This window comes from Zingiber officinale, chromosome 6A (assembly GCF_018446385.1).
Source record: "Zingiber officinale cultivar Zhangliang chromosome 6A, Zo_v1.1, whole genome shotgun sequence".
Classification (NCBI taxonomy): Eukaryota; Viridiplantae; Streptophyta; class Magnoliopsida; order Zingiberales; family Zingiberaceae; genus Zingiber; species Zingiber officinale.
Genome location: NC_055997.1, coordinates 148,830,787 through 148,844,586, shown reverse-complemented (window position 1 = coordinate 148,844,586; position 13,800 = coordinate 148,830,787). Strand labels below are relative to the sequence as shown.

At 36.8% G+C, this 13,800-nt stretch overlaps 1 protein-coding gene across 2 annotated transcripts; it reads left to right on the top strand.

The window, feature by feature from the left end:
• Nucleotides 1-8,052: 8,052 nt before the first annotated feature.
• On the top strand, nucleotides 8,053-13,598 carry LOC121998676 (FGGY carbohydrate kinase domain-containing protein-like). 2 transcript variants are annotated; one of them, XM_042553684.1, is made up of 15 exons: nucleotides 8,053-8,263; nucleotides 8,433-8,512; nucleotides 8,597-8,714; nucleotides 8,806-8,984; nucleotides 10,055-10,137; nucleotides 10,240-10,424; nucleotides 10,746-10,807; nucleotides 10,979-11,087; nucleotides 11,198-11,317; nucleotides 11,444-11,563; nucleotides 11,726-11,846; nucleotides 12,193-12,349; nucleotides 12,910-12,982; nucleotides 13,071-13,198; nucleotides 13,278-13,598. In XM_042553684.1, the coding sequence occupies exons 1-15, from the start codon at nucleotides 8,059-8,061 to the stop codon at nucleotides 13,398-13,400; spliced, it is 1,863 nt and encodes a 620-aa protein (XP_042409618.1). In that variant the 5' UTR covers nucleotides 8,053-8,058; the 3' UTR covers nucleotides 13,401-13,598. The 2 variants fall into 2 exon arrangements, with proteins under 2 accessions (XP_042409618.1, XP_042409619.1); XM_042553685.1 differs by lacking the exons at nucleotides 8,053-8,263; nucleotides 8,433-8,512 and having other exon boundaries at nucleotides 8,786-8,984.
• Nucleotides 13,599-13,800: the final 202 nt, after the last annotated feature.

Genomic DNA, 13,800 nt, shown 5'->3' with positions numbered 1-13,800 from the left:
AACTAACAATTAATCATGCAAATAGTTGATCATTCAAATCCGAAATGCAAACACACGAAGTAATTATAAAATATGATTCTTATTTCTAATTTATCCTTTCTAGGAAGCTTTTGGAAGTGAGAAAACCTTATGGAAAAAAAACAAATGTTAAACACAAATACAATTAATATGACAACACATAAAGAAATAAAAATGTTACTTGAGTGTTGTCGATAAAAAATGAAATGTGGGTTGCAACGTGTCGTGGCATAAAAGGCAAGAGAGCACGAGCACAAGCACAAGAGACTTAAAAAATGAGTGATTGAGTTATTGAGTGATTTTCAAGCTTGGCCTCAAAGCCTTTTTATAGTACTTCACCGGTCGCTTAGAGGCTCTCAGTCGCCGGGTGATATACTGATGTGGCTATAATTGTTATCCGTTAGATAAGATTAACAAAACTCTTGAAGGCCGGCAAGAGAGGGTGAATTGTTCTGCACAAAAAAATGAACACCTTTCTCGATCTTTATAGCTTGATTAAAATAAACACTTACATAAAATGAATTAAGAACCTAAAGAAAGAGGCATAGAGATTTTACTTGGTTTGTAATTAGGGGATTGCTAATCCAAGATGTTAAAAAGTTCACTAAAGTCTTTTTCAGGTGGAGAAGCCTCTTATAGTAGTCAAAGCTCATAATTACAATGCTAAAATCAAATGGAATAATTTACAAGTGTTGTATTTAACTTTTGGGATCAGGGTTGTATTTATAGAGAGGTGCCTGAAAGGATTTCAGACACCTGGACGTGGATAGAATTTTATCCGCGTCTCATCAGATTATAACACGTGTTTCGATAAGTTTTTTGGTCCGAGCACCCGGACCAGGCTAAACCGGCCCGCAATCACAGGCTCACACCAAGGGCGGCTTGGTTGCCCCGGGTGATTCGGGCGCCCGGACCAGGGTCAACTTCGAATTGACTTCCTATCAGAGTCTTCTGCTCCAACTCCGCTCATACTGATTTCGGCCATCAGAAATAGGGTTCATTCGAACCCATTTTTCGGCCTTCTCGAGCAACCTTCCCCTCCAGTTTCTCGTCCCTCAGAACCACCACGCGCTTCTTTCTCGTTCGCCAGCATACTCCTCCGCAGCGCCTCGTCCCTCGGACACACTGAGCCCGTCGACTCTCTCCCGTGTCGTCCTTCTCGTCAGCTGCATCTTTTGCTCGACTTCCTGTGCTCTGTACACTTAGACACAGGAATCAAGCCACAATAGGACCTAACTTGACTTGGTTGATCACATCAAAACTACTACAGGGTACTTACAATCTCTCCATTTTTGATATGAGCAACCCAAGTTAAGTTAGAATTAACCAAAAACAAATAATAGAAAACTAGTAAGTACATATTTTGCATTTAAGAAAAAAAATGTGCAAAAATTAATGTACCCCTCTTCTAGACTTAATTTCTAGTTCTCCCACTTTGACCACATTAAAAATGAGGTATTTCATAAAAATAATTTTAAAACAAATTTAAATCAGAGTCTAAGAGATTAAAAAAAACACTGACTATCATCCAAAAAAGATCAGGAAGTTTAAGTTTTAAAAGAATTTCTATTATTTTAAGCAGAAATAAATTCTTTATACATTAATATATATTTTTTAAAAAATACTTAAAAATAGTTATTAATCTCAAAAAATCTTGAAATATTTGTTGAGAATGTATAATAGCAAGTAACTTTGCATAAAAACTAAAATTTTAAAAATTGAATTTTTGAGAGTTTTAATATTAAAAATTTTCATTTGGATAAATAATTTATAGAAAATTCACTAATGGTCAAAAATTTCAAAAAAAAATCTCTTAGATAGAGAAAATGATAAAATTCTATAGAAAAATAAATTTTGCAAAAATAACTCTACGAGATTTTTTAAATGGACAAATATAATTTTTATTAAACAATTCATACAAAATAATTTAATGGTCAAAAAAAATTTGAAATTTTTTCTATAGATAAGTGATGAAATTCTCTTTCCCAGAGAAATTAAATTCTAATTAATTTCTAACAGATATCATGCAAAGCAATTTATTTGTTAGCAAAAAAAACTTTAAAAAATAAGGTATGCATAACAATTTAACCTAAGCATGATCTTGAAACCCAAAATAGATTCCTTCCTACAGATTAATGAAAAATTTTCTTTCTAGTTTTCTAATTTGGCCCTTGTGATATCTAATATACTAATTAAGTCCTGAATAATTTCAAGCTGTTTGAACATGTGAGCAGCAAAATTTTTCAAATTTTCTATTTATATTTTCGGCTTTTCAGTTTCAATTTTTATCTTGAAATCTTCTAATCAACAAGATATTACTAAGATTAGTTTTAATTCATTATTTTTCTTTTTATATTTTCTATTTTTAATTTCAAATTTATAGGCATTTTTCGACAATATTTTTACAAATTTAAATAATTGGTCAGGAGGTAGAGACTGTGCCTGACTTACCTTGTCGATTCTGATGCTCCCCCTGTAGAGTTGCTTTCTTCTGATGTTACTCCCCCTTTATCGATACTCTCAATGCTCATTGCGGAAGAGCTTGCTTCGTCATCTTCTTAGTGACTTGCCATCAATGCAAGTCTGGCTTAGGCTTCGATTTCCGCTCGCTTGGGTGATTTCGGCCATCCAAAATAGGGCTCTGATACCAATTGTTGGTCCCTTGAAGGCCGACAAGAGGGAGTGAATTGCCTTGCACAAAAAATGAACACCCTTCTCGATCTCCGACTCTGACGATGTTTTATCCCACGTCACTTTTAGATTTTTATGTTTTGACTGGATCAACTTCTTGTTTTTTTTAATTTAGGGCAGTTATCTTTGATGTGTCCTTCTTCATCGCAGTGGTAACATCTTACCTTTCTTCTTCTTTTATCTTGCACTTGACTAAACTTATTAGTTTTAAATAACTTTTTGAATTTTCTTACCATGAATGTTGTTTCGTCATCGTCAAGGGATGTTTCGGATTCTGGTTCATCCATTTGTGCCTTTAAGGCAATGTTGTGCTTGGGCTCCTTCTTCAGATCTTTACATTTAGTTTCATGAACTTTAAATGTAGAAAGTAACTCTTCTAAAGTACTTACCTCCAGATCCTTAGAGATGTATACCTTAGCGAATTTCGATTGGTTACCTTTTCTCCGAGATTCATGAGTCTGGTGATGAGTTTCTTGATCCTTGAGTGAAAGTGTGCAACAGTTTCACCTTCTTCTAATCGGAAGTTGCTGCTCTAGTTCTAGAGCAGATCCCGTCTCGCTAGTTTTGCCTCCGAGGTCCTTTCGTGTAGTTCTAGGAATTTCTCCCAGAGTTCCTTGGCTGACTCGTAGGCTCCGATCCAGTTGACTTCTTGAGGTGGTAAAACGCTAAGTAGATGAAACTCTGCTTTGTCATTTGCTACGAAGTCGGCTTGCTTCTTTTTCGTCCATTGGTATTCTTCTTTGTCCTCTGGTGCTACAAAACTAAATTTCATAATTAGTAGTAAATCAAAATATGTTTTAAAGAATACCTCCATCTTTTTCTTCCAATTTGTGATTTCCCCCTCGAACTTCGGTGGGTAGATGCTCGGTCGGGCCATCTCTTATGCTTCGATTGGGGGTTAGTCCTCTCGAAACGTTCTGGCTCTAATACCACTTGTTGATCTCTTGAAGGCCGGCAAGAGGGGGTAAATTGCCATGCATAAAAAATAAACACCCTTCTCGATCTTTATAGCTTGATTAAAATAAACACTTGCATAAAATGAATTAAGAAACTAATTAAAAAGGAGAAAGAGACACAGAGATTTTACTTAGTTTACAATCAGGGGATTGCTAATCTAAGACGTTGAAAAGTTCACTAAAGTCTCCTTCAGGCGGAGAGAAACCTCTTACAATAGTCAAAGCTCACAATTACAAAACTAAACTCAAACAGAATCGTTTACAAGTGTTGTATTTAACTTCTAAGATCAGGGTGCCTGAAAGGGTTCCAGGCACCTGGACGTGGATAGAATTTTATCCGCGTCTCACTGGATCACAACGCGTGTTTTGATAAGTTTTCTGATCCAGACACCCGGACCGGGCTGAACCGGCCCATGATCGGGGGCTCACACCCGGGGCGCCTTAGCTGCCCTGGGTGATCTGGGTGCCCGGACTAGGGTCAACTCCGAGTTGACTTCCTGTCCGGATCTTTTGCTCCAGCTTCGCTCCGGGTGATTTCAGCCATCCGAAATAAGGCTCACTCGAACTCATTTTCCGGCCTTCTCAAGCAACTTTCTGTTCCGGCTTCTCGTCTCTCAGAACTATCGTGTGCTTCCGTCTCGTCCGTCAGTGTACTCTTCCACGGCTCCTCCTCCCTCGGACGCACCGAGCCCGTCGACTCTCTCTCTCCGTGCCGTCTTTCTCGCTAGTTGCGTCTTTTGCTCGACTTCCTGTGCTCCTAAGATCCTACACACTTAGACACAAGGATCAAACCACAACATGACCTAACTTGACTTAGTTGATTACATCAAAACTACCACGGGGTACTTACACAAACTCTTTTCAACCAAATAAATAGTCAAACCTTGCTTCCCTATAGTGGTTACATTTAATGGATAAACAATGTAAATAGGGGCGTAACTAAGATTTAAATTTACCTGGGGCTGACCGTCAAAGTTATACTCTTCGATTCTTCTTAGAATCAAATTCATTAATTATTATATATTATAAATTTTTTTCAACCAACTCCATTCAATATAGATGACCATAAAATCTGCTAAAAACTCTTCTTCTATCTTGTTACGAAAAGCTATTTCAATATGTTTTATAACTGAAAATGCTCGTTTTGTTGTTGTTGTAGAAACAAGAAGAGTTAAAACAAGGCGAATTAATATGTCAATTAAATAAATATATTAGATTTAATGAATAAGTAAATGATATAATTATAATATATAAACAATAACAAACGAAAAAAATAGTAGTTGACTTATAGAAATAATATCAAGCAGGGATATTAATAGTAGTTGACTCGTAGAGATAATATAAAAAAAATTACAACGATGGTCGCACAAATTTCGCATGCTATTTGAGAGAAGGGGTGCCAAAATTGTACTCATTGAGTCTTTGTTGGATGTCTATACCAGATATGAATACAAAATATCAAGTGAAGGATAACTTAAAGATATTCAAGAAATATAGAGATTACACAGTTGAGAAAAGAGGTTGAACGAAATCCATTTCAAAGATGAACGGATCTATTTGAACTTAGTGAAGGAAAAGGACAAAGAGGATTGAAACTAGAATCTTTCGCACCCGCGGCTCTGCGGCTACGATGAGGCGGCAACGTTAGTTGTTCCTGTAGCGTGCGGCAAAAGCATCATGTGGGTGGTACTGATAAAGTGCTGAAAATGTTTTGATTTAATTAAAGTTCAAGCAACGTGCCTGCTCTAGAACTTTAATTAAACCAACTCAAATAGGAAAAAAGTTACTGGAACTTTAATAGGAAAAAAAATTAAAAGGAAAATAACATGATGGTGGGGCTATAAAGTTTTTTTAATTTTTTAAATGGGTGGTGCTGGAGCCCACTTTAACTTAAGGGTGGCTCCACCCCTGAATGTAAAGTTACTCACACTTATGTTGGATCTTGATGTTCATCCTCAGCTAACTCATTTAGACTAACTTGTCAACCTATAACTCCCAACTGATTTCACTTGGACTTGTTTGTCAAGTTTCAACTCTCAACATACTCCACTTGGTCTTGTCCCTCAAACCTTCAGCTCCTAGTTTACTTCATTTGTACTTGATTTGCCTAACACCCAGCTAGAACTTTCTTACTTGGTTTTAACGATGACTTAGCTCATGCTTAACTTCCAATTCGATTTTCAATTGCCTAGTTCAACTAGGACTTAGTCATTGTCAAGCTCCCAACCAAGACTTCACCACTTGTCAAATCACCTGTACCTACACACTTAACATAAATTATTAGATCACACCTCACCTAACTTTAATTTTAATCATACATCACAACTCTAGGTTAAATGTTATGCTCCCCGTATCAACAAGACCGCTTGATCCGATTGATGTATCAAAAATAGATGATCACAATGATATCATATGAGTATGACTACCAAGTTTTCGATAATTTGGTGCTAAAACTTGACTCAAGCCATACTTTTGCTTAAACAAAAGAAAGCAATTCAATTCTAAACAAGTAGTTTGTAGGCATAAAACTCATTGATTGCTATGAAAAAAATTATGGTCATCTTCTTTATATGATCACAAACTGAAATGTTCAGATATTGCTTTTTGGAATTTTCTGAAGTTCCGATTATCCTCGTGAAACATGAATTGTGATACTTTTGATAATTCATTACTTTTACTGCATCATCAACAAATTTAACATTCTTCATTAACTAATCACAAGCGGCATGGAAATTACTGATACTGATGGTTTAAATCAAGATAAAAGCAATAAGATGCTATAACATCATTGTGATGTTAAAAGCATTGTGGAGGGTGTTAAACACCCCTCCATTTGAACACGTTCAAAGTTTTGAATGTATTTAACTAAACGCGGGTGGGTGGTTGACCCACCCTATGTGTGTATTTTTTTAAAAATTTTATTTATTAAAAAAGTTATAAGTTTTAAAATTAAAAATTGAATAAATAATAATAATAATTTAAATAATTTAAAATATATTTATTTAATATGATATAATTTAAAAACGAGTGAGTGGATTGTGGAACCTATAAATAATGAGTGTTAATATTAAAAGGAATATGGGTGAAAAGAAGGATATTATAATGAGTATTTGACAGTGGACCCTATACTTTTTGATGAGGTGGTGAGTGCTATAACGATGATATACTGTGAAGCTTTGACAAAGATGATTATGCTAATCTCAGGCGTCTCTTACAATCCGTCTCTAAGTTATATGAAAGGAGATAAATTATAGAGTTAGTTTATAAATGATCGTCAAATGATTAGAGGATAATAAGAATTTTTCCCCAAATGCATGTCAATTGGGTACCCTGATTGCTTGAATCATATTCAAACAATTTTTTTTTCCCCTCGGATGGGTTTAGTGGCTAGCACATGAGATGTTGCCACAATGAGGTCTGAGGTTCGAAACTCGGCAAAGCTGAGGTAAATGCCTCCTTTATATGCTAGTCATTATTCTAAAAGCTAGTAGTCGCCCGTGATTTACTTTATTGGCCCTGAGACGGATTGACGGGGACGCTGAAAATAAACGTATTCGTTTTTTTACCACAATATTCAAACAGTTTTTGAATTGCCACAACCAAAATAGTTCATTGCTGATGAATCATTGAGGTTCAAAGTTCACACTATAACAAAATTTGCTTTTTCCTCTTGTTTTGGATCATTCGTTCACTTTTTAAAATCGCCCTTAATAATTTTAAAATTACTCTTCCTGGTCGCGCTTTCTCTCAAAATTCCTCGTCTTCCCTCACCACCACCACCAACTCTGCCATTCAGAGTTCGACGACGGGGAACAACAGCAACCGGCGCAGGACGCCGTGGAAGAAGCGGATGAGTGCGCTGCCATGCACACCGCCGATTCCTGTAGAAAATTCGCCGGAATGATGCTGCCCCAGGCGAAGAGGAAGGTAGACGGCGACCGAGGCTTCCGCTTCTTTGCCGCCACCGGCGACCTCGCCGCCGACTTCCTCCCGGCGGTCTTGCTGTCGAAAATAATGGAATTTATTTGCAAAAATGAGAGTTAAATTAAATTTATTTAATTTGAAAAAATATCTCACAATAAAATTATTTTTTTGGTTGAAAATTATCTAGAATTGAAAATACATAAATAAATGGAAAAATCAAAATTTTTTTTGGAGGAGAAAAATAAATGCGAACGTAGCATATACGGTTACCATCTGGTATATGTTTTTAAACTACCCATTCAGAGATCCTTGGAACACTCGTGGGGTCCCGTCAAATTCTTCGCTAATAATCGAGGGCTATTTTTGGGTACGTAATGGGAGAGTTGTCAGAGATTGGCATCAGATTAAGGGCAGCATTAAGGTTAATTAATTATTTTTTTATAGCTAATTAATCTCCGGATCGAGATTAATGAGAGTAGAAGAAGAAGAGGCTAAGGCGAAAGCGATGGTTCCAGCGCGGCGGACGCGGTACTCTTCTTTGGCATCCGAGGCGACGCCGCTCCTCTCTCGCTCTGCCTCACTCCCTGCCGAGATGAGCTCCTCCTCCCACGCAACCGGCGGCCGTCGCACTGTCTTCCTCGGCGTCGACGTCGGAACCGGCAGCGCCCGCGCCGGTATTAAATTTTCGCCTTTTTATTTTCATTTTCATTTTTGTCTCCAATCGATTGGGGGTTTGTGGTCGATTTGTTCTTCATGGTGCTATTTATCCATCTTTTGGGTGGCTTTTGCGACTTGCTTTGCGTCCCATCCACTCAAAGATGGTTCTTTTTATCTCGATGTTAGGACTTTTTGATGAGAAAGGTAGACTGATTGGTTCGGCCAGCAGCCCAATACAAATATGGAAGGAAAAAGATTGCATTGAGGTTGTGAACTAACAACAGATTACGGCTTTACTTCTCGTTTGTTTATTCATTTCTTTGGATAACATTATCTATTTCTCGTATTAGCAATCCTCGACAGATATCTGGCATGCTGTGTGTAGTGCTGTGAGAGCAGCGTGCTCTCTGGCTAATGTTGGTCCCCAAGAAGTTACTGGTCTAGGATTTGCAGCTACCTGTTCCCTTGGTAACCTTTTCCGCAAAATAAATTTTTTATCGAAGATGATTTCAAATTATGATTTTTGTAATTTATTTCAGATTTCGGGTGTCTTTTACAGTCGCTGTTGATTCAGATGGATCCCCTGTTTCAGTTTCATTGTCTGGTGATGCTAGACGAAATATCATTGTGTGGATGGATCACAGGGCTGTGAGTCAGGCTGAGCGAATTAATGCTTGCAAGTCAACTGTGTTGCAGTATTGTGGTGGTTCTTTGTCACCTGAGATGCAAGCGCCCAAGGTACTCAAATTTTCCTCGGATGAGTTCAAGTTTTTAGCTGACAATTTTTTCATCAAATAAAAAGGCTAAGTTTGTCTTGAAAATCTGCATGGCTATCATTCATCAGGAGGTAATAGTTAAACGTGATGCCAGATGGTTGGAGTGTTGCAAATGATTTTTGTGAGGTTCACATAAAGGAATGGAAACTTACCATGGACCAATGCTACCAATTTGTTCCACTTTTTTTTTTTTTTTTCAACTTATAACATGGCTTGTAATCCTTCACAGAATCTGAAGGTAAATGGCTATGAAGAAAATTAGTTGGGCACTAAAGTAGTATCCATACAAACTTCATAAGGAATCATGCACCTATCCTCTCACTTTCACTTAGAGATGCTTACACATATGATATCAGTACAAATTTGCCAAATTATGGTATCTTAATATTGAACAACTTCTACAAGTGTAATTCTGATCCAGCTGCATGAAAGTATTCTTGTGGTTTGTGTGTACCCTCCTTTGTTATTGTTTGACGCCTCATTGTCATATGTTATTATTTTTCTTCTCCATAATATACTTCTCATCGTCATTATCAGTTCATCTTGCTCAAAGACGCATTTGCTAGTTAAGAATTGCCCCTTGAAACTTAACAAAAAGCTATCAAGTTCATGGTAATACTTACTCTAGATTCTGCAGTTTAAACCTCTGATATTACATGCAGTTCTTTGCTACTGGTTTGGATCATGAGTTTGTAGTTTCAGTCTAACAATTGCGTAGCCATGAGTATGAGAACCAATGCTCTTGAAAACACGAACATAGATGATTAAAACTTATTTCATTCATAAGGGTGGTGTAGTATGATTTGGCATAGCCAATTCAGTAGACAACAAGGTACATTCAATTTCTGTAACTTATTTTTCTGCATCTCTTTTAGTATGAAGGGTCATGGATTAAGTGATTGGTAAATATTTGCATTGCTCTTAACTCAATGTATGACATTCTTTTGTATTTGCATATATCTTTGTATTCATTTATTGAACTGTTTTTCTATAAGTAAAACTGATACATACTAATGCAACATAACTATGCAGCTATTGTGGGTAAAAGAGAATTTGCAAGAATCTTGGTCTTTGGTATGTAGATGGATGGATTTAAGTGACTGGTTATCATTCAGGTATGTCAAATAATTTTATCTGCTTTATAGAGACTGTTTTATTTGGAATTACTTTGAAATTTTATTCGAATCTTTAACGTTGTCCTCGTCATTGGATGTTAGGGCAACAGGAGATGACACTCGTAGTCTGTGTACAACTGTCTGCAAGTGGACATACCTTGGTCATGCACACCTGGAGCTTGCTAAGGAAAAGGATACACTTAGCATGGAGGCGTGTGGATGGGATGATGATTTTTGGGAGGAAATTGGTCTGGGGGATCTCTTAGATGGGAATCATGGAAAAATTGGTAAATAATCTTAGGCAACCAGATTTTATTTGATATTTGTTTTTTTGGTTTGAGGATTAATTTTCATATTCTGAACATCATGGAAACAAGATTTAACAGAACAAAATCCTATGGAAGTGCAATCAATGTAAACAATAAGTCCAGGTTCAGACATTCTGTTGCTCTTGTTGCTAGATTGCGTACTGATTGACCAATTGTCTTGACCATAATATAGGAGACAAAGTGAATGTTTCTACACCTTATTATAACTAAAGATCTAATTATAGCTATTTTGATTTACCTTTCTTCTTTTCTTCCAACATGTAATTTTCCTGGTTACAGGTCGAAGTGTTGCTTTTCCTGGCTATCCATTGGGTTCTGGTTTGACACCAACTGCTGCAAAGGTAAGAAGCTAGAAAATGATGAAATTATGGATTCAATCACAACTGTTCACTCAATATATATGTGTAATAAGAGAAAGAAATTATCCATATCTTGTTTCTTGTAAAACCATTCTCTTCTGGAGTGCATTGTTTTCATTTTTCTCTCTAAATATTCTCTTACTTATGTTTCAGGAGCTAGGCCTATTGGCTGGGACTCCTGTTGGAACAGCACTTATTGATGCTCATGCTGGTGGTGTTGGAACTATGGAAAGTGTATCTGAAATAGAGTCTAAACATCAAGGTCCACTTGGAAAGTTCTAGTTCATTTCTATCATAATATGTTATAATAGAGTTTTCTTTTTTCGAATTGTTGGAGTTGTGGATATTATTCAGATTGAAACTGTGTTTCAGTTGCTGATGAGGAGGCAATTTGTCATCGAATGGTCTTAGTTTGTGGGACATCTACTTGCCACATGGCTGTTTCTTGCAACAAATTGTTTATCCCCGGAGTCTGGGGTCCATTTTGGTCTGGTATATCTTTTCACCTTTGGTCTTGATATGTCTTCCTTTTTGGTTCTGTATGCAAATTCTCTTTCCTATTCCATTTTAGGACTTTTTCTAACTAATGCGTTGCGGCAATTATTTTACTTGTTGCAGCAATGATGCCTGGTTATTGGCTAACTGAAGGCGGGCAAAGTGCAACTGGCGCCCTTCTCGATCACATAGTCGGGAACCATCCCGCTGCTCCACTTATTGCCAACCGGGCTGCTTCCCAAAGTATGTTTTCAATTCGGCATCTTCAAAAATTGTCATTATGATTCATAGCAATTCATCAATACTGGTGCATACTGAAAATGCCTGTAGATATAGTTGTTGACATTGGAATATAAACCACTAAAATGAGTTTGATACTGACACTAGATTTTTCAAATTGAATAGGTGTTTCCATTTATGAAATATTGAACAAGATTTTGGAGTCCATGATGCAAGAAAGAAAAGCACCGTTTCTGTCTGCCTTGACAGAAGACATGCATGTTCTTCCTGATTTTCATGGAAACAGGTAAGAATACAAAGAATATACTGTCATTCTGTTGATTTGTTGATTCTGGTTGTTCAAAGAAAAAATGTTATAACCCATGAAAGTATAATGCCTTTTCACTACACTAAAGCAGACTTTTTATTTTCAAGTTGGAAGCACTTAAGAGTGGTTTAGTCTTTTGTTTCTCATCTTATTGATGCAAGCCAAAAAATGAGTTATGTGCCCACATGATCAAATGTCTATGTTCTACAAATTTATTGTATAGCTATTTATTGTATGTAACAGTCTTAGCTATTCTCTGTGAAGTTGTTAATTTGTGTTTTACCTGTCTAACCATGTCTCTGTATCCAAATGTAACCATGATCAGGTCGCCCATTGCTGATCCCAAATCAAAAGGAATGGTTTGTGGCTTGACCCTTGATACGAGTGAAAAACAGTTGGCACTTCTGTACCTAGCGACAATCCAAGGCATCGCATATGGCACTCGGCACATCGTGGAGCACTGCAATTCTCAAGGGCACAAGGCAAGTCATTCGCTTCTTTTATTTAGTGTACATATTTAGGGTTACAAGATTTGTCGAACATAGCATAATTGCCTCTATGACACTTTTAATAGCTACTTTCTATAAACACTAGTATGTGTTTCCAATTATAGCAATTGGATTGCCTATGCTCATGAGGACATTGTGTTATGACTTAACACTGTCATTGCCATCCTAAGCACGATTTGAGAAAATTGACCTTTAGGGCTTTACCTACTCTTTGATTGCTTGTATTCATGTTTAGGTCGATACAAGGCCTTCGGATGTGTTAAACACGATAGTTTAACTCATTTGTTAGTCTAAGACTCCTAACATGGTTAAAAATTTGACTTGATAGCTTCCATGAAGAAGCTGCACGAAACTATCAGAATGGCACAAAACCTTAAACCCTGCTACTTCCTCTGTGCCCCCTAACTGTTCTTCAACCAAGCATTTTATTGTGTTGGTCTTTATCTTTTGAAGATTCAAGAAGCTCGAACTCCTCTTACAAAGGCAAGCATCTGTTGAGCTAACTAATGATCTGGATCCTTTTGCAACTGCAGATTGATACACTTCTTGCATGTGGCGGTCTCTCCAAAAACCCTCTGTATGTTCAAGAACATGCAGATATCGTAGGTAAGCTCAATTCCAGTATCTCTTCTCTCCTCTCCTCTTGTACATCTCATCCATAAGAAATCACAGTGTATGATTGCCAAACTGGCAGGCTGCCAAATCGTTCTTCCAAGAGAAAGTGAGACAGTGCTTCTAGGTGCTGCCATTTTAGGTGCTGTTGCAGCCAAGAAATACACTGGCCTTCATGAAGCTATGAGAGCACTAAGTGCAGCTGGTCAGGTACACTAAATGCAGCTATTTTCCTTTCTTTTTTGAGTTGGGTATATTCAAAAACTTGTTTATGCTATGATATTTGCAGGTTATACATGCATCCAAGGAGGAGAAGCTGAAGAAATACCACGAGGCCAAGTATCGAATCTTCAAGTCTCTTTATGAACAGCAGCTGTTGCAGAGGTCCATCATGATGCAAGCACTGCAATGAATGAAGCCGACAACCTGCAGTTCCAGGTGCTCCTCCTTTCCTTTTCTTCTTTCCTTTACCTCTGTGTAATTGTAAAGCTGGTGATGCAGAGTTAACATAATTGTTTTTATTTTTATGGAAAAAGTTGAAAATTCTTCTTCAAACAGTGTTTGATATTTGCAATTTGCCTCTGGAACAATTGAAATCTCCATTTTATCAGTTTGGTTTCTGGAATTTTCTCTTTTATTTTTCAAAATTGAAAGTAAAAAATAAAAAATATTTTAAAATTGAAATTGCATTCCCGATGTCCTCTCTTCCAAACTTATATTGGTGCAATTAGTTAAAAGAAATTATAATTGTTTGTATATAAATTTTTTTATTTTACCTTTGAGATATATATATATATATATAATATTCTTAA